Source organism: Oryzias latipes, chromosome 20 (assembly GCF_053564925.1).
Source record: "Oryzias latipes strain Hd-rR chromosome 20, Olatipes_Hd-rR_3.1".
Classification (NCBI taxonomy): Eukaryota; Metazoa; Chordata; class Actinopteri; order Beloniformes; family Adrianichthyidae; genus Oryzias; species Oryzias latipes.
The window spans coordinates 27,792,011-27,810,839 of NC_136256.1; the positions used below are offsets into that span (position 1 = coordinate 27,792,011).

The following is an 18,829-nucleotide window of genomic DNA, read 5'->3' on the forward strand; positions in this document are numbered from 1 at the left end:
GTGCAGTTTCATTTGGCTGCCAAAAGGGAGAGGGGGGGGTTGCCAAAGCTCCATGCATAACTCTTCTATCCTGCATCACACAGTGGGTCTCTTATGAGGAATTATCCATGGAGGCATCTTCAAATGCTCCTCTTCTGACTGAAACACGGACTCCCCAAAAAGAAAGTGTTTGTTTCCTTCTGCCGCGCCTCATGACGCAGCCGCAGACCAGCAGCGTCACATGAGGCTGATTATCCATCGGAGCCTCCAAACAACTCTTTCCTTTTCCCTAATGACCCAGGCGTGATCACCCAGCAGGACCTCTCCGGATTCTTCTGCTCCGCTGCAGAAAACAAAGAAACTAAACGGTAAGAGTAACCGTCGGTGTGGTACCTCATCTTTTTTCTTCTTCTAACTAACTTAGCATGAACAATAATGGTCAATGCTTTTCGTCTGTCTTGATCTGTGACTTTACATTGAAAAAAGTCAGTATTTTATGGGTTGACTTGTTTATTGCAGCAAAAACTGATCATGTCAGCAGCTGAAAATGTGGACACAGCAGGGCTGAAGAGAGGCATTGTGGTACGTTGACCCATTTCAAAACAGATGTCCATAAATGATCAACTCTAATCTGTAAATAAAATATGTTTCAAAGGCAGTCTGAGCCGGTAAATGAATTTGGAAACAAATGTTTGCTGAACAACTTAAAATGCAATACAAAAGTTTTCAAATGTTCAAAAGATTCCATTTATCAAAGTGGTGCTTGGTGTGTTGTTTTTTTTTAATTTGGGCTCAGATTAAAGACGATTGGCCCGGATACAGTCTGGATCTGTTCACCTACCCAGAACATTACCACGAGGACATCGAGAACGTTTACATCCCACACGGCATCATTAAGAACAGGTAAAGGCAGCAGGAGGAGCCTGAGGTCCTAAACGCTTCGCTGCTGGGTCTCAGCCGTGGGATTTCTCCTGCAGGATAGAGCGTCTGGCCCACTACGTCATGGAGGACTTTGAGGAGGACCAAATGGTGGTGCTCTGCGTCCTGAAGGGAGGCTACAAGTTCTGCGTGGACCTGGTGGAGTTCATAAAGACTCTGGGCCGCAACTCCAACCGCTACCTGGAGACGCGAGTGGAGTTCATCCGTTTGAAGAGCTACCTGGTGGGCGATTCAAAGGTTTAGCAGCTAAACACGAGCGACCTCTGAGGTCACGCTGAAGGCCTCGAATGGCTCAACACTCAACGGAGAAGCTCCAAGTGAAATTCCAGAGAACATCAGTTGGTCATTTAGATCCTCTTAAGTAATCTGGATACAACTGAACAGACAGGACTTGATCCTAATTGGCAACACAAAAATACTCACAGGAACTCTGGTCCTTTTGGTTGAAATTAAGTAAGAAGCTGAACGTGACCACAAGCAGACAAACGTTTGATTTTGGCCTTTTTTTCATCCGTTACCTCCTTATGGTCTCATTTTTTTAGGAATAACTATTTTTGTATTTTGTTGTAGTAATACACAAGTTACTACACATGTAACAATTTAAATATTACTCTACGTTTATCTGTACTCTTTTAGAGCAAAGTAACTAGTTTTAGATTACTTTAGTTGAGTATTCATTTCAAAACCGGGTTTAAGTTCAGGTTTTTAAACTGGAGCATTTCAAACTATATGCACACCAAATTATAAAGACGGTTTTCCTGTAATTGAACATATTTAAGGATTTTTAAGATCGCCTCATAGCTCATAATGACCCAGTAAGGGTCACTTAGTTAGCTCTGATTTAACTTTTTTGTTTGGTTAGATTGATGCATTTCTGACTGAGATGATCCTATGTGACACCGGCTGACTTTTATTTTGAAAGGAAGTCATGTGAAAACTCAGAAACAATTTCATTTTTCACAAAAAGCTATTTTTTCATAATGATTTATTTATGCCAGAAAGAGAAACAATAGTACATTTTTACTTACAACAACAGTGACAATAACATACATCAGTGTCTTCTTTTTCTAAAGGGTGAAGTCAGACTTTGGGTGAGAAATCGACATGAATGTCTCTTTAAGTGTTGAAGGCTGCAGACCAGAGGCTGCAGAAAAACCTACTAGAGGTCTACAGCTGCAGATCCATGAAACACTAAAGCATCATGGGAGAACTGCAAGACTTTCACTGGTTTACTCACAAAATTATTTTTTAAAAATCCTTTTGTGTAAAATTTAAATTCTGATGCATTCTGCTGCCAAGTGTTGAAAAAAAAAAAAAAAGGAAAATATTCATCATAAAATAACAATTACCGTATTTTACGGACTATAAGTCGCTCCGGAGTATAAGTCGCACCAGCCCAAAAATGCATTATAAAGTAGAAAAAAACACAGAGAAGTCACACTGGACTATAAGTCGCATTTTGACGCGAAATTTATTTGACAAAACCAAGAACTAATAAGTTCCACAACCTCATATGACACAATCATAGCAGACTGTTTATCTCATAATTTCACAGTAATTCTTCCTCATACTTATTTATTTATTCCTTTCATGAAGCATCATTGGCCAACTAATACTCTGTTTTCATCCTGTATTTGTAGAAACAGTTGTCATTTTTATTGCATTTCTGAATCTATGAAATCATTGGAAAATAGAATATTGTGTTGTTAGCCTTCAAGATCTTATTGTAAAAAAAAGTTTGCTGATTCTCTGAGTCACTTAACATACTCTTAACACTTAACATACCTCATACATCAAATTGACCCAGGAACATCATCTCTGTTCCTCACAAATGAACATAACAGGAGGGTTAACAATGGATTTATTTCAATTTAGTTCTAATATAAGTTGCTGCGGAGTATAAGTCGCACCCCTTGCCAAACTATGAAAGATAAGGGCGACTTATAGTCCGGAAAATACGGGTAATTTATTTAAAATGAGATTCAGAAGAACAAAATTCACCTTTTTTTTTCTCTATGCCAGCCCTGACCAGCAGGTGTCAGTGTTGCACATGTTTAGAGCCATTGAGGAGTCAGATTAAAGTCAGTTCAAGGACGATTACATATGAGGCTCTGGAAACACCTGATTGGTGTTTGTGCTGAGGCCAAGAAAAAGAAAGAAAAACACCTGGATTTGATGAGCCTCTGATACGATGCAGCAGCAGGCGGTGTCACCGTCATGTCTGTGTGTTTTGGCTCACGGCTCACATAAAACGGCCTGATTTATTCACTAAAGCATAGTTCCTCACAGTCTTCGCTGTCGGGCGTTGGGGTTATTTTATGAGCTGCCACCTAAAGGTGAAATGTGTGAGACACTCAGGTTTAAATCAGAATCCTGCATGACTTTTGAAAACAGAAAAACGTCACACCGACGGATTTCTTCCCTTTTTTCCCCCACAGGAATGTGTGTTTGACTCTAATGTAGAAATATTTGTTGGATGACTGTCATGTGACCCGCTGCTCTTATCTGATGGACGTGTCTGATTCAGGAATCCCACATGTTCCCTCTGAGGATGTTTTATCTTTTGTGCAAGCCCAAAGTTATGCGTGATGGTCACCGTTGTTCTTGTTTTCTAACGTCTAGAACGACCAATCAACGGAGGACCTGCACATCGTGGGAAGCAGCGATTTGTCTTTTCTGCGAGAAAAGGTTTGTGCACCAAAGTTTTACATCACCTTTAGGAATAAAACCTAAAAAAACACAACCTTAACCTGAAGGGGGGGGGGGGGGGTCCTCAGGGATCTGAAAAACCTCCAACATGCACTTTTGCAAACGTTAAGCATTATCAGATTATCAGGGCACCAATCCTCCTTCTGTGTCTCAAGAGTTGATTTGACTTCTTCCCCCAAACCAGAGCTGTCATTACTCAGACCTTTCGGACAGATTTACTGGCTGTTAAACCCTGTTAAGCTGCAGCAGGAAAGAGTGAGGAGTCAGCGGCATCGTGAGGATTCCCCCCCCCCCCCCCCCCCCCCCCGCAGATGGAGCAATGTTCCTCAGAGTCCAGCAGAAGACGGGACAGCTAAAAACGCATCCAATTCTGTAAAACTGCTCCACGTTTTCAGAGGGGATCAAATATTACACTAAAAAAAAGACAATCTGTTCATTTTTAATTCAATCCCATTTTCTTTATTTCAAACACAAATGAAAACAAACACAAGAGTTTAAAACAGACAGATGAACAAGACTGTGCTTGAATGGGTTGAAGAGTATGATCCCTAACAACACCTGATGATCTGTGTATTTTTATTTACAGTTCTGTTCAAAACAGTCACATGACATTCTGCATAGCACCTATGAAGGAGGGACATTTTTGTTTTCACTGATCATTTCAGGCCTTGAACAGTTCCATCAGTGACATCCTGTAGGGTTTTTTTTAATGCATGTAAACTTTTGGTTTGTTTTAAACCTTCATCCAGAAATCCACACCGAAAATCGATGAGCACATTTTCCATCGGTGCTAAAGGACGATGGTACATTAATTGCCCAGATTGTTGAGATTGGGGCAAATAGAAATGAAATATTTATTTTGTAATAATCGATTTTCTTATGGCAAAGAAACTTTTCCAAATGAGGGGATCCCGAGGTACATCCATAGAAAATTTGGTGCTTGTCCCACAAAATGCACTACTTGTCTGAAATATGAACCAAACCGGCTCCACTAAAGATTTTAAATTTCCTCTCGCTCTTGTGTTGCTGAATTTTTGAGAAAATCTTGTCACTGTTCCGTGTTTCGTTTTCGTGAGAGCAGAACGAGACTCTGTGTTGTCTGGACATCAGTTTGTGACTTTGAGTTGTGTGTTTGCAGCCGCACAGGTCGGCTCTGTGTTTGCAGCTTTCCTGCCGTCTTGACTTTGGAGTCTTTGTCTCTCTGACGGTTACGTAACCGCGTTCAGGTGGACTGAGAACGTTGGCCGGAAACCGGGCGTTCTCTCCGGTCGCTCTTCCAGAGCCATAGAGACTCTGACAAAGCAGCCCACACAGCCAGAGGAGCAGGAATGCATCTGAAGCCCCGGAGAGCGGGCAGCACCCAAACACCCCGGTGACTTCTGCAAACAGATGCTCATTAGTGAGGCGGAGAAAAAAAAGAGCCGTCTGTGTTCCTGGAGGCATCCAGGATGCTGCCAGCTCTGTTGCTATGGTTACCAGCTGTAATAACTGCTTGGCACTAACATGATGTTTCACATGTGTGTGTTTTTGTTTTCATGTGCCCAGAGCGTGCTCATTGTGGAGGTGAGTGATGAAGCACTTATTTTTTTGACAATTATTCAAATAGTTTTAGTTTTAGTGTAATTAAATCCTGAAACACAGTCAACCTTTTGAATCAGAAACTTTATCCAAACCGGATATGATTCCTGTTTGTGCACCAGAGACACCAGAGGTGAAACAAAACCTGTAGAGGAGACGGTAGAAATGACATTTGTCCTGTAACTGGAAAAAAAAAAGCTCCTCTTATCTGTCAATCTTTTTAATCGCTCAAATGTCCCTCCTTCCTCATCACTCCCTTTTCCGCCGCTCTTCCCTTCCTTCAGGCCATAGTCGACACAGGAAAGACCATGAAGGCTCTCCTGAAGCACGTGGAGACCTTTCAACCCAAGATGGTCAAGGTTGCGGGGTGAGCCGGGTCTTTGGAGGGCACATGCAGAGCGGGTGACGAGTCGAAGGAAACAACTTCTGTCCGAAGCTGCTCTGCTGTCTGTTGCTTAGCAACCGCTCAGACCATGAATGTTTACAGCTTCTGCTGCGGTCCATCTCCTTTCATTCAGAGATGTTGATGTGCTGAAACGGTTTCGTCCCTAACATCTCCTGTCTCAAATGTTCAGGCTGCTGGTAAAAAGGGTCCCGAACACGGCTGAAAGCCTGACAGACTGTGAGTACGTCCTAACACCCGTCCACAACCAAAACACACTTGAACACAAATTACTACACTTTGAATGTTTGAATCTGACAGAAGAAACTGTTATGGTTGCACATTTAAAGTTCCACTTGACCATCTTTTGATCTATTTTTAGAGCGTTCAAAGTGGTCTTTCAGTTCTGACTAAGCCGTTTTTAGCTTAAATCCAAAAACCTGTGTCGTTTTCATGGACACAGTTTCTGCAGAGCAACAGGACTTTATTAGAAATTCACCTCTGAGTTATGGTCGGGACCATTAATGTGGAGCAACCCCGCCCACATTTACCCTCCCCGTTGCTGAGAGCTTCGGAGCAGGGAGCTTTTGACCCGCCCAGCGTATTTGCTACGTCACAAATAAGCTCGCCTGAAGGATTTGATCCAATAAGAACTCAGAAATGCATCTTTGAGCTTAATCTTTTTCATATATGTCCTCCATCGTCAGAAAAATGCCACAAGAACATGTTAAAAAACCAATAAGGACAGGATTTTCATCAGCGTGGATTTAACCCTTGTGTTATCCAAGGCACCTTAACATTGGGAGTGGGGTCATCTAGACCAGTGTTTTTCAACCTTTATTGAGCCACGGCACACTTTAACCCTGACAAAAATCCCGCGGCACACCAGCATCCAAAAAAAAAAAAGCAGAAATTCATGGTCTGTATTGATCGACAGCCCCCCCCCCCCCCCCCCCCCCCGGCCGCAATCTCACTTGGATTTTTGTGATAATTGTGGCAGAAAAAGCAGGAAGTTGCGGCTGTTTTTTCTATGAGATGAAATAAAAGTTAAATTAGAAAATTTAGAGACTGTTTGTTGTGGTTTCATGGGAGATGTAGTGTGAAAACGGCAGAAAAAGGGCAGAAAGACTCCCGTCTCTGAGCTTCATTGTTTTGTTCACTTGTTCCACGGTCTGATACCGGATTCGGTGGAAAGCTACACCGCTAAAGACGAACTTTAGCTGGTATTTTTGTTAGAACTGAGCGACTTTATCAGCAGAATTAAGAACAAGGAAGTGAAAACTTTAAGCTCTTCTGATTGGTCAGACTGATGATGTGATTAAGCCTTCAAGAATGATTGGCGGAGACAGTTAAAGGGGCGGGGACTGCAGGTAAATCGCAGTACCGTCATAATTATCAAAATGTCTTTAATAGAATTAAATAAACACAAAGAAAAAGTAATTTTAAGATCTTTTATATTCCTAATTACTCAGTGTTTTATCAGGGCCTGTTTGGATGAACAAAGAGCTGAAATCCTGGAGATGGGAAATCTTAGTGCAGTTAATGAGGGCAATTTCCCACGGCACACTTGACCATCTCCCACGGCACACCAGTGTGCCGCGGCGGCACACTGGTTGAAAAACACTGATCTAGACCCACTAGACAGTGCTCTGAACCTTTTTTCTTCAATGATTTGTGATCTTCACTGGTGTCCATGGATTACATGAAATCTTTCCACCTTTGTCATGGTAGGGAGAACACGTCAATGTAAGGGTGGGGTCATCTGGACCCCATAGGATAACACAAGGGTTAAAGGACTAAGCTGTAATTGTAAAGACATTTTCCGTGACTTATTGGTGCGCTGCCACGGATAGATACTGACACGTGCAAGGATTTGTTTAATCCTGTTTTCCTCTGAACATATACCTGCGGTTTCTTTTCAAAAACATTTTTATCAATGCCGACAAATGAAAAAAAAGCATCATCTGACCATTTAAAAGAGGCGAAGCTTTAGAATCCACTGCTGTGGAACGTTCCAGAGGAAGCTGTGCATCTCAGGAAATGTTCAACCGAAAAAAGAAAGAGGGAATGACACAAACTAAAATATTTATGATTACATTTTCAGATTTAAAAGGGTTGAATGGGTGAAACTATAGGTTTATAACTACATTTAGGGATACCCAAAACTTTTCCTACTTTTTTGTTTTTCTGTTTTTATGGCACAAATGTTTAAAATATTAAAATAAATAAATAATTAAAATGAAAGCATTGGTGTCAGAAATCAGGATTTTGCTTCAGAAATGAGGAATACATCCCTGCATATGCACGTTGGGTGGCATCGATGAGTCTGTTTCCACTGTATGAGCGACTGAGGATCTCGTGGTTTTCTGTGTTTGCTTTGACAGACATCGGATTTGAAATTCCCAACCGATTCGTCGTGGGTTATGCCCTGGACTACAATGAATACTTCCGTGACCTGAATGTAAGTATGAAACGCTTCAGAGAAAGACGTGAAAGACACGGGCGGGGAGAGGGAACGCGGTGAATCAAAGAGATGCTCCCCACTTCCTGAAACCCAAACTCACCTGGCAGGTGCCCTCCAAGCCTTAGAAGACTTGAAATGAAGCAAACAGCTCAGATCTTTTCTCTCTGTGGTTGGTTGGTTTCTTTGAGCATCTGTCAGAAGTCTGTTCAAATATTGGTCTGATCATTCAAACCCATGTTTACTTTTATTTTGAAAATAATCACAATGGAAGTTTGAAAGTTCATTGCAGGTCAACCTTCTTGAACATTTTCACACATTAAAAAAATAAAAAAAGTCAAAAGTATTAAGCACATATCTGTCGCATCTAATTGAAGTTTAGAAAGACCGTCGACAGCCTTCCAGAGGTCATCCTGAGGTCAGACCGTGAGAAAATCAAAACCTGAAGCTCCAAAGGAATCAGTTAGCTCATTAAATGATCAGGTGTAGCATTAAAGTTGGAAAATGTTTAGATTTCTGTGCCTTAATTACCTTAAATGCATCTAAACGTCGCCGGCTGGAGCGTCGTACTCAGAAATAAATGATGTGAAGCCATTTCTGATGGGATTTGAAGTTTTAACCAGATTTTAACAGACACATTGAACATTTTAATGTTTTTTTATTTTTATTAACTGAATTCTTTTCCTTTAGAGCTTCTTCTGTCATGTATTATCACACTGTTTTACACTTAATTCCTGTTATCCATACCTTAAATCGAGGCATTAAATGCACAACTATTTCTGTTGCGTATTATTTTCAAAAAGTCAGTTTCTTCATTTTAAATAAAGTTGGCATTTATGTTTCTGTTTTCAACCTGAGGATAGTTTTCTATTCATTTGTGTCTTTGACCTGGTTAGAGGAAAATGGGGAGGTTTAAGTTCCCACAGCTGTTGGGCTAAATGTAAACGTTGGAGGGGACAGACTTTACAGTTTTATGGGCTCTGGTAAGTGTTTAGCTGGAAATGCTCCTTTTTTTTTCTTGTTTTCATAGTCATGATGTTCACATCAGGTCAGTCTGGAATTAACAAACACCAACTTAACATCTAGAGACGAGCTGTTTTCTCCTCTGGTTCTTGTGAAACTTGCTCCCCTCCCACACCTCAGTGTACAGTGCAGCTTCAGGGGGGGTTGTTTACTGTACGAGCCTGATGGACTGTGGAATGTGAAGGTTAGGATCGGTTCATGCTTCTCTCATCATTCCTCAATTAGAGATGAAGACTTCTGTGGCGTCAGATGAATGAATGTGTGCTGAGGGTGCAGAGGAAGCTTCCAGCAGACACTAGCACGCTGCAGGGAGGCTCTCTGTTCAACTTTTATTTCTCTTTTCTTTTTCATTTCAGCACATCTGTGTCATCAGTAAAACTGGAAAGCTGAAGTACAAGATTTGAGATGTGCCGCTTTAAGTTTTAATATATTTGTGGCATCCCTCCTCCCTCGGTGAGAGACGCCAGGATCAAAAAAATGTGAGAAAAAACAGGCTGTCCTCGTCCAGGAGAGGACGCTGGTGACAGATGGAGGAAGCTTCTGGACTCTGCTGGCAACCTCACGACCAGATGATGCCCACATCGACTCACTGAGGCAGAAAGACCCACAGCAAACGCAGAATCCACCTCTGACTTTATCCAGAAACGACAGAAAACGAGGACCAAAACATTTGGCTGCAAAGATACTGAACAGAAGAAATGTTCACCGACATAAATGTTATTTTCTGTGTATTAAATCTTCCAGAAGAAGTTAAAAGATGTGGCTGTAGCCCCTCTTCTTTGAAGTGAATGTAATCGAGTGCATTAGTAGGAAATATTTTCTGTTATTTTGTTTTAATTAATAGGTTTCTGAGATACTTTTGGCTGAAATGAGGCATTTGGTTTTTGCATTCATCTTGATAGTTTTTTAAAGTTTAAGATTTTTTATGGACTGTTGATATCTTCCTGCTCACAAGCTGCCATTAGAAAGACGATACTTATTCTTCTCATACGGTGGAACTTTAGGGCCAGTTCACAAAAAAGACATTTAATTTACGACTTTAAAGTTGTAGGTTTACAAGAAAAACATTCATAACTGTAAATTAACAAGAGAAAACACCCAAACGAAAGTTGTGGAGCGATTTTTGAAGCTTTATTTCCAGATAGGTTTCAAAAACGAAGAAATTCTGAACCTTTCGGTGACTCAAAATGAGATTATTGGCAGTGTAACTGGCTTACCTGTTCAACTAAATTTGGTCAGTCTGCTCTGCTTGAAAAAAAAAACAGTTAAGGATTTTTGAAAGCTTGCTGTTCCAATAACATGACATGTTTTACAAAAACTTTTCTTTTTTAAGTTTTAATTTTTTTATCATAGTATGTAAAACCAAAGCTTCAAACGGGCAGAAAAGAAAGCTGCAAAAACCCTGAACAAATTACCCAGCTGTCCATTTTTCTGTGTGTGCAGCATGAAGCACAGAGAGCAGCATTGTGCCTCCCGCTGCCGTCCCATGTTTCCTTATCATAAAACATCGACACTTAGCTGTTAACTTACCCCTGCTCTGATGCCCCCAGCACTGCTCTGGGAACTCACGGGCCATTGTCCTTCACCTTAATGCCGGGCTCGGTGAGGGCCGGAGGGGACAAAAAGCCCGGCAGCTTTCTCATGCTGAGGCTTTGTGAGGCTTCGCGTGGGGAACAGAGGCTGCAGAAAGTGGACTACAGGTAAACCGCCAGCAGCACAAAAGGAACAAAACAGGGATTGTACAGCTGAATAGCCACACATGTCTGAGTCTGACATTTGAAGCTTGTGGCCACAGATCGAAAAGATGAACAAAGCGTTGAGCATATTTAATCTGTGAATCTCTTTTTCTGTTTGCCTGAAGTTTAAGGATATTTTCTTTAGTGTCTCAGTGAAATTAAAAATGTATACATTTAGCATTAAAAAGTGAGAAAATGTGGATATCTCTCCACATTTGCCACAAATATTGATGTGGAAGAGAGTTAAACTGAGATTAAACATTTGTTCTCCGAGTGTTTAATCAACCAAATCCTTCATTAACACTTTGTGATGCATTTAATTACCACTCCTGTGACGTATCAATGCAGAAATAGAAAGAACATCCCCTGCAGCGTTTCTCCTGAGTATTTTCTACCTGGCCGGCCCGAGGGATTGGTGGATTGTTTTTGGTTCTGTCATCATACTCTGTTCCAGATCCAGTTACACAACCCGGAGTAAAGGAGGGAGCCTCATCCTCTTAAATTCAGGCAACAGCTTAAAAAACAGAGCGAGTGAGGTGGTTAAAGGTCACAGAAGCTGCAAACCTTTCTTGATCATGTAAAGAAGCAGAGCTGCAGAGTCAGACTCACCTGTTCTGACTGTCCTGTTTTTGAACTTTGGGTTTTAATCCAGCCTGCAGGAACCAAAGAGCTCCTAATCTCTTCCTAATCTGAGTCCCTTTCTCTCAGCAGGGAAAAGGGGGAATGACCATTTTCTTTCTAAATAAACTGCAAAGTTTGACAAAAGCAAACCTTTTCTTCTCATTCACTGAAACAACGTATGCTAGACGCTGCTGGAGGAGGTTGCAGCAATCCATAACTCTAACTGTAACTTTTAAACTTACCCGTAAATGTGACCCTGGTGTTTGTCACCACATACTGCAGAGTCCAACTTTTATCCGTTTAGGTTTTCCATTGTCTGGCTGATGGTTGAACGGCTCCTCAGACAATGGCTCCTCTCTGAAACCAGGGAAACCTCAGCATACTATGGGTCAGAAGAGCCCTATTGTCCTACCTCCTTTTGTGCTACTGGAATAGCCTGCAAACCGAACACTATAAGTCTTTGTCTTTGCATAGATCAGCTGTGCAGCTTTCCTTTTTCACGCTCCATGGAGTCCCATGCGGTTGCCATGTCCTGCATGTCACTATAATGAAGTTGAGCATACTACTGTAACAGTTGATGAAGGAAATGGCTTCAGCGGCAAAACTTTAGGAAATCAAAGTGCTCAGCATTTTTTGTTTTGACTACTAAGCTGTCGTCTGAAAGTCATAAATTAACATAGAATATCTGAAAACAGTATGTCAGCTGTGTAAATATATTTGCGTAACCAGTTTTAAAGTCTTCGTTTAACTGGAGTGACGGATATTTATTACAATAAAACAGAGTTTCCTCTTTAGAGAAGGAAACTTCTCTAAAGAAGTTTCCTTCTCTAAAGTTATTATCTGTAGAGATAATAACTACAATATAACTTAGAACAATAGGAATTTATGTCTACGGTGTAAAGTTTCTGCAATGCAATTCATTAAACCTGCTCAACAGGGTCATTTAAGTGCGTTTATGTATAGATCTTTTATCATTTTTGGAAATAATGTTTTTAAAGATGCTTTTGATTATTAATATTTTCCATGAATCTGTCAGTTGTTATTATCAAGCAGAATGTTAATCGTCACTTAATGAATAATTTTTTTACAACGAGACCGGTGAAAATACTAAATATTTGGAGGTTTTCAGCCAGAAGGCACCAGCTTCCACTCTTTATTGTAATTTTTATGTAACAACGTCTCCTATTGGTCATTTCCTAAATTCCAAATTTAAACCGCCTCCCTGATTGGACAAATCCAAGCAAGGGGGAAAACAGTTGGGCGGAGCTCCAGTGGAGTAGGGAGGTTCATAAATCTGTGTGTTCATATTGTCGCGGGACCGCGCAGGACTACGCGGCACTTTTTGTCTCTTTTGGGGAATTTCTCATCAAACTGAAGGGTGAAGCTGGGTGGATGTGAATGAAAAGGATGGGTTAATTTTTCCAGTGGAGCCTCCAAGGCGGAAAAATGTCAAATGATGGGCGTCTACCGTCTTTTTTTCAGCGTGTTTTCCCTAACAGGTTGCCAGCGGGCAGCCTCGGAGGCGGCTCCGAGTCCGAAGCGAGGCTGAATTACATCCCGCTTCGTAATCTTCTGACAGCTTTTTAAAACCATCTTTTTATTTTTATTAATCGGCGGGGACATCCGGAGGAGCCCTCACTCTGGGTCGAACCATGGACAGCGGCTTGGATCGATCTTCCGGGGCGGCTTTCCTGCATTTATTAACAGGTAGGTTCCGTCCGGTTATTCTAGCAACAACCTGTCGTCTGCTCGTTAGCTTGAATCTGTTCATAGCGGCTCTGATTTTCCTTTAAACCAAACTAGTAGATGTATTTACTTATATACTTGTGTGGCTTTAAAAAGGTGACATTTGTATTTGTCTCATTAACCGCTGTGGTAATAGTTGCTGAGCAGATTTTCTCCCCCCTTAAAGACGAATTCCCGCCTTTATGAAACATTAAAATGCGTTTTACGACCTTTTTGCGACACTTGATTGCAAAGGTGTCACATCAGTCATTTGTACCAAAACAACCATGACATGATGCACCTGCTGACACCTGACCCGGACTCTCTTCCCTCAGGGTTTAGTCAAAATCTACATAGAAATGGAAATATTCAGCTAAACTTGAGATGATGCTTTTGTTGATTTTTATGATAAAGTGGATATTATTCAACTGAAATATTCTGGATGAATCTGTAATCTTCTGCAGGTTTCAGCCGCTGACATGAAGAAGGAGGACGGTGTGGATTAGGATCCTTCCCCCCCCCCCCCCCCCCTTTTCTCCCTCCACTTTCTCCCCTCTTCCTCTTTGGAGCTTCATTCTCCTGACTTCAATGTGGGCCCTGAAGGACTCTTGCCCCCATCTGTGGTTTGGATTTAAATGATGGCGGCGCGTTGGAGTAACACAACCCGGGACAATAAGGAGAACCAGCATGCTGTCCTGACTCCTGCTTGCCAGGTAGGAGAACTGGGTTTTGGGCTGCAGGGTGGGGGCATTGTCTCTGGTTCCTTCTGTATGTATTTATCTATGTGTTAAATGAAGTCTGCAGTGTTTTGACAGTTTCCTCCCTGTGGTAACAGTCCTGACATTTAGCGCGCTTTAGTCAGATTTTGATGGCACTTCTATTTCTGTAACAATGCGAGTTCTGTGCAGCTGCACTCTCGTTAGGACTCGCTGTAAGTTGTCACCTGAAGTCTTCATCAAAACCTCCGTGTCAGAGAAGCTTTGATTTCCTGCGAAGCGCCTCAGTGTGGGAACCGGAGTGACCTAAGTGTTGCAGCACATCTGCCAGTGTTCGGGGTGATGGGGTTCACTCTGTCCCTCGCCGACAACTGTTTAGGCGCACAAAGAGCGTTCTATACTTGCTGATGTTAGTGGGTCCTTTGTAGCTTTGCGTGCCACGTCTCTGAAAAATGTCTGACTCGTCGCTTTCCTGGAGCTTCGGTGGTTACATCACCACCGCTCAGCCCGGCTTGATGCTTGTCATAACGGCACTGCAGCGGTGGCATGTTTTGGATTATTCCATCATCAGAAAATGGCAGCAGTGGTCTGAGCGTGCGTGTGTGCAGCTCTAATCCTCTTACGGTGTCAGAACTGGCGGAGGACGGATGACATAAATCTTTGGTAGCGCAGCATCCTGGCGGTGTTTTGGAATGGATTTTCTTCTAATGTTGAAAATGGAGCAGGAGGAGTAGAAAGTAAACAAAAGATTATGATAGTGGTGTGGCAGAGACTTGCTATGAAATCATCTGTTCATCTCTGGTGTCCTAGTGGTTAGAAAGGCCTTGTATCCATTGAAGCAATCTAATAAATGCTCCTCGCAGCAGCACTTAAAGAAACCACATCCTCACGTTCTTCCATCACCCACTTCCCGGCACAATCTCCTTTTACTTTAAGAGCTTAAGCTCTCCTTTGCTGGAGTTGCATGTTTTTCCCAGCAGAAACAAATAGAAAGTTTGTCTTAAATTGGCATTTCTCCAGATGTGACTCACCTGTGAGTCAGCGCAGGTGTATAACCTTGTTGTAGGCTCGTGGCAGGTATCCAGCTGTGGATTTCTCAGCTTTGATGCTCATGGATGACTGTACTTCAGGGTCTGTTCATAGCCGCTATCCCAGGCGGGATGAAGCCCCCCCCCCCCCCCCCCCCCGTCTCCCTCTCCTCCTCCAGCTCCTCTGCGTCATTGTGGCTCGCTAATGAGGGAGATTCTCTCCCCTAAAACGAGCCCTGCAGCCTGCACACTCCACCCGCTGCTGCCAAAGCATGAAAGCGACGGCGTGTTAATTTAGGCACAGCTGCTCTGATCATTAAGAAAAAACACCCCATGTGTACACATTGTCTTCCCCATTCATCACCATTTCTTTACTCAACCTGCCGTCAGCGCCACACAGGCAGGGAGCAGCTGAGGCCATGCAGACCTTCTGATAGGCTGATTCATTCTATTACTGCCTGAATGAGTGGAAGTAAGTCTGGATTTAAGAATAAAACTAAGTTCTTTTAATTATTATTAGTCACACAAGAAAATACAGTGTCGTTTTCTAGGACATAGTTTCAGTAGAGCACATTAGGAATTCACCTCTGAGTTGTGCGCGGGACTGTTAGCGTGGTGTAAGCCTGTCTGCACTGCCCATCATCCCTTTGATTACACTCTCTCCTGCTATCTTACAGCCCCTCACATTCCCAACCTAATAAATGGCGAGCAATATTGGAACCATTCAGATACCAGCTCAGACGAGGAAAACAAAAATGCAATTTTAAGCTTATTTTTCTTTATTTATGTCCTCCATCATGAGGAAAATGCCACAAAAACATGTTAAAACACCATTTTCATTGGATTGGGCTGTTAAAGTAGCAACTAGTTTTTATATATGTTGACCACATCCATACTGAGACGATGGGTGGTCATTCTCACTGATTCACTGAGCTAAATATAGCCCCTCATAACTCTATAACCACCCCCAAGCTCTTTTTTTTTTCTATCCCCTGTCCACATGCGTATCTTTCACCAGTCCTCTATTCCAGGGTGTATTCACTGACACTATATTTAACCATGGAAATATGAGTGTTGAGGGAAAATGGAATCACTGTGCTGGAAGTGCCGTGTTTTCAAGGGGTGGACATGTGAGCACCGGTCAGTGCGGCTTCATCCCAGGAGTCTAGGAATGCAGTAATGCTCAGTATGTGCTGGGGAGGTTTTTTATTCTGGGCAAGCTAAACCAAGGCAGCTTTGTTTTGGGGTTTTGGTCTCGGTTAAAGACACCGATGTCCTTGTCTTCATCATCAGTATGAGTTAGACTCAGATTTTGTTTTAAAGATTTGCATGTCTCTGTCAGATATTGGGGAAAAAATAAAATCCTCCAAAGGGAAGGGGTCGCACATTCATCAGCGTTCAGAGCCTTGGCAGCTCATCTGTCATTGTAGCCATTTGCATACATCTGAGAGGCAAATGTGTCTTGTGCAGTGCTTGAGTTCACATTCAGCAAACATGACAGGACCCTGGACGTGACCTGCCTCCTGTCCTCACACCAACTCACCCTGTGGCGTTAAAGGGCATGCTCTCTGCGGGGCTTTGTAACGCCCACAGATAAACTCAAACTAGAGAGCGTTTAGAGGGGAAGTCCTGTCAGTTGATTCCTGAAAGATAAAAAATAAAATAAAATGGGAAACTGCATCTGAGTCAAGGTCACCTAGAAAAAGCATGTGGTCCCTCTCTGATAGATTTAGGGAAGTGAGAAGAGAAGGAACAGAATCCATTAATGTAGACAAAAGTTTAACCCCTGTCAAAAGGCGTCATTTAATCTTTGACATTGCTTTTGTCACCGCCTCTTCTGCCTGGACGCCCCTGGTCCTAATGTAGAGGGCAGACGCTGAGTGGCGGGACTTTGAGAGATGTTACAAAACGGAGAGAAGAGACGGTGAAATGCTCAGTGAACCTGACAAGCTATCATTCCAACGGCCAAAGGCTCCACTGTCATTCTGACTGCATCTTTGGCCTGAAGATGCTGGAATGGTCATCAGTGTGGGAGAAAGGCTGGATGCTCAGTTGATTCTAAAGCCAGTGTCCTTCATCTTGTCCTGCCCTTCACAGACTGAGCATCCATGCTGTACAGCAGCGTAGAGAGCAAACCAACTGCAGCCATAGGACAGTCAAATATGATCAAATCCTTCATTTTATTGGTTTAGTTTTCTGTAAACAAGATGACAGCATGTGTAATCTCTTTATTTGTTTACTGTAATCCACATTATTTTCTGTAAGCATCAGAGTTTTATGAATATTTGCCAAAAAGTCAGGTTTTTAGATGCATTTAATCCCGTTCGTGGAAAAACCCTTGCAGCTGATCATAATTGAAAAGCAGATGATGGTTTTACTTCCACATCCTTATTTGGTCAAGGAATTCTCATAAAAAAAAACACCTTTATTTCTCTTCAGTTCATTTAGGAAATGTATCACTTGAGCTTTGGTTTCTGCGATCAGAGTTATTGATCCCATAATAATCAATGAAGAACTAAACTGAGCTGTCACGTTTTTGTCACACGCCGTGTCTTCATCTGTTCTCTGCCCTTCCCACCAACACACAGCAGCATGTGCTGCTCTGACCGTGTGAAAGGCCTCCAGATCCATAACTCAGAATTGATCGGATTATATTGGCTTGATTGTACGTGGGGGGGGGGGGGGGGGGGGGGTGTTTGCTGGACTATTTCCGGCATCTGATGGAAGCGAGGGGGTTTGGGAGCTCTAGGATCTCACGCTGCCGCAGTAAAAAGATGTTTTTCACACAGCTTAGTTTTCACGATCAGAGGATTTCTCATTTCATCTTGAAGTGATATTCAAGTAAAGCCTTTTTGTAGAGACTGCTGTTGGGGTATTTTTAGGTGCATTTTCTTTTGTGTACTGTGTGTTTTTTGGTGGTAGTTTATCATCTTGAATGCTGCCCTACATTGGGCCGGCATATAGGAACCGGCTGGCCTAGATTTGGTGAAAACATTTAGTCACTTTGAAGATGCTGGAAGCAGATTTGCTTGCGCTAATCCCCTTTACTCCTTAAGGATTTGTGAGGTTTGGTTTTAAACATCAGATGCCATAACTAAGGCTTTGAAGTGTTTGCTTTTGCCAAAACTAAGCAGGCAATCTGGAAACAGCTGGGCTGCTGGGTAATCTGGGTTTGTGAGTGAAAGCTTCAGCTGGATGTTGGCATGTCGGTCGTTTTGGTTGTTTTGCTCTTTAGTCATGTATCGCAAGTTCTGAATGACATCGTTGAGTTTCATCCTCATGTTAGCTTTAGCTGTTAGCCTCATTATTATGAAACATTTTTACCATAACAAAAACAAAAGAAAACCAGAACAAAATAGCTGCAAAAAGTCTACAGTATGTTTATGATGTATGATGTAGACCAGTGTTTTTCAACCAGTGTCCCACGGCACACTAGTGTGCCGTGGGAGATGGTCAAGTGCGCCGTGGAGAAATTGCCCTCATTAACTGATCTAAAAACATTTTCCATCTCCAGGAAATCAGCTCTTTGTTCATCCAAACAGGCCCTGATAAAACACTGAGGAGTTAGGAATATTAAAGATCTTAAAATTGCTTTTTCTTTGTGTTTATTTGATTCTATTAAAGACATTTTGATAAGAATCACGGTACCGCGATTTAGCTGCAGCTATAACTGTGTAAGGAAAAGTCCCGCCCCTTTAACTGCCTCCGCCAATCATTCTTGAAGACTTAATCATTCAACCTTAATCAATCAACCAATCAGAAGTGGTTAAAGTCTTCACTTCCTTGTTCTTAATTCTGCTGATAAAGTCGCTCAGTTCTAACAAAAATACCAGCTAGAGCTCGTCTTTAGCTGGTGGTTCATCTCTTAGAAAAAAACAGCCGCAACTTCCTGCTTTTTCTGCCACAATTATTACAAAAATCCACGTGAGATT

General features: G+C 42.2%; 2 protein-coding genes across 4 annotated transcripts in view; both read left to right on the plus strand.

Moving 5' to 3' along the window:
• The first annotated feature begins 141 nt into the window (after positions 1–141).
• On the plus strand, positions 142–9,829 carry prtfdc1a (phosphoribosyl transferase domain containing 1a). 2 transcript variants are annotated; one of them, XM_078938671.1, is made up of 10 exons: positions 142–347; positions 499–561; positions 776–882; positions 957–1,155; positions 3,541–3,606; positions 5,173–5,190; positions 5,490–5,572; positions 5,781–5,827; positions 7,972–8,048; positions 9,428–9,829. In XM_078938671.1, exons 2-10 carry the CDS (start codon positions 511–513, stop codon positions 9,473–9,475), a joined length of 696 nt encoding a protein of 231 aa, XP_078794797.1. In that variant the 5' UTR covers positions 142–347; positions 499–510; the 3' UTR covers positions 9,476–9,829. The 2 variants fall into 2 exon arrangements, with proteins under 2 accessions (XP_078794797.1, XP_023805785.1); XM_023950017.2 differs by having other exon boundaries at positions 957–1,140.
• Positions 9,830–12,707: 2,878 nt separating this feature from the next.
• arhgap21a (Rho GTPase activating protein 21a) overlaps positions 12,708–18,829 on the plus strand; it is a 76,119-nt gene continuing 69,997 nt past the window's right edge. For both annotated transcript variants that reach the window (XM_023950022.2, XM_078938667.1), the window contains exons 1-2: positions 12,708–13,135; positions 13,618–13,866. In XM_023950022.2, coding sequence (XP_023805790.1) covers positions 13,789–13,866 — 78 coding nt within the window. In that variant the 5' untranslated portion in view covers positions 12,708–13,135; positions 13,618–13,788. The remainder of the gene's footprint in view (positions 13,136–13,617; positions 13,867–18,829) is intronic.

What these genes read in the sequence shown, in the direction of transcription:
- prtfdc1a (XM_078938671.1), top strand. Translation starts at nt 511, where the DNA reads ATGTCAGCAGCTGAAAATGTGGACACAGCAGGGCTGAAGAGAGGCATT. An exon ending in GGCTGAAAGCCTGACAGACT is followed by an intron (nt 5,828 to 7,971) that starts GTGAGTACGTCC and finishes TTGCTTTGACAG; the next exon opens with ACATCGGATTTGAAATTCCC. An exon ending in AATACTTCCGTGACCTGAAT is followed by an intron (nt 8,049 to 9,427) that starts GTAAGTATGAAA and finishes TTTTCATTTCAG; the next exon opens with CACATCTGTGTCATCAGTAA.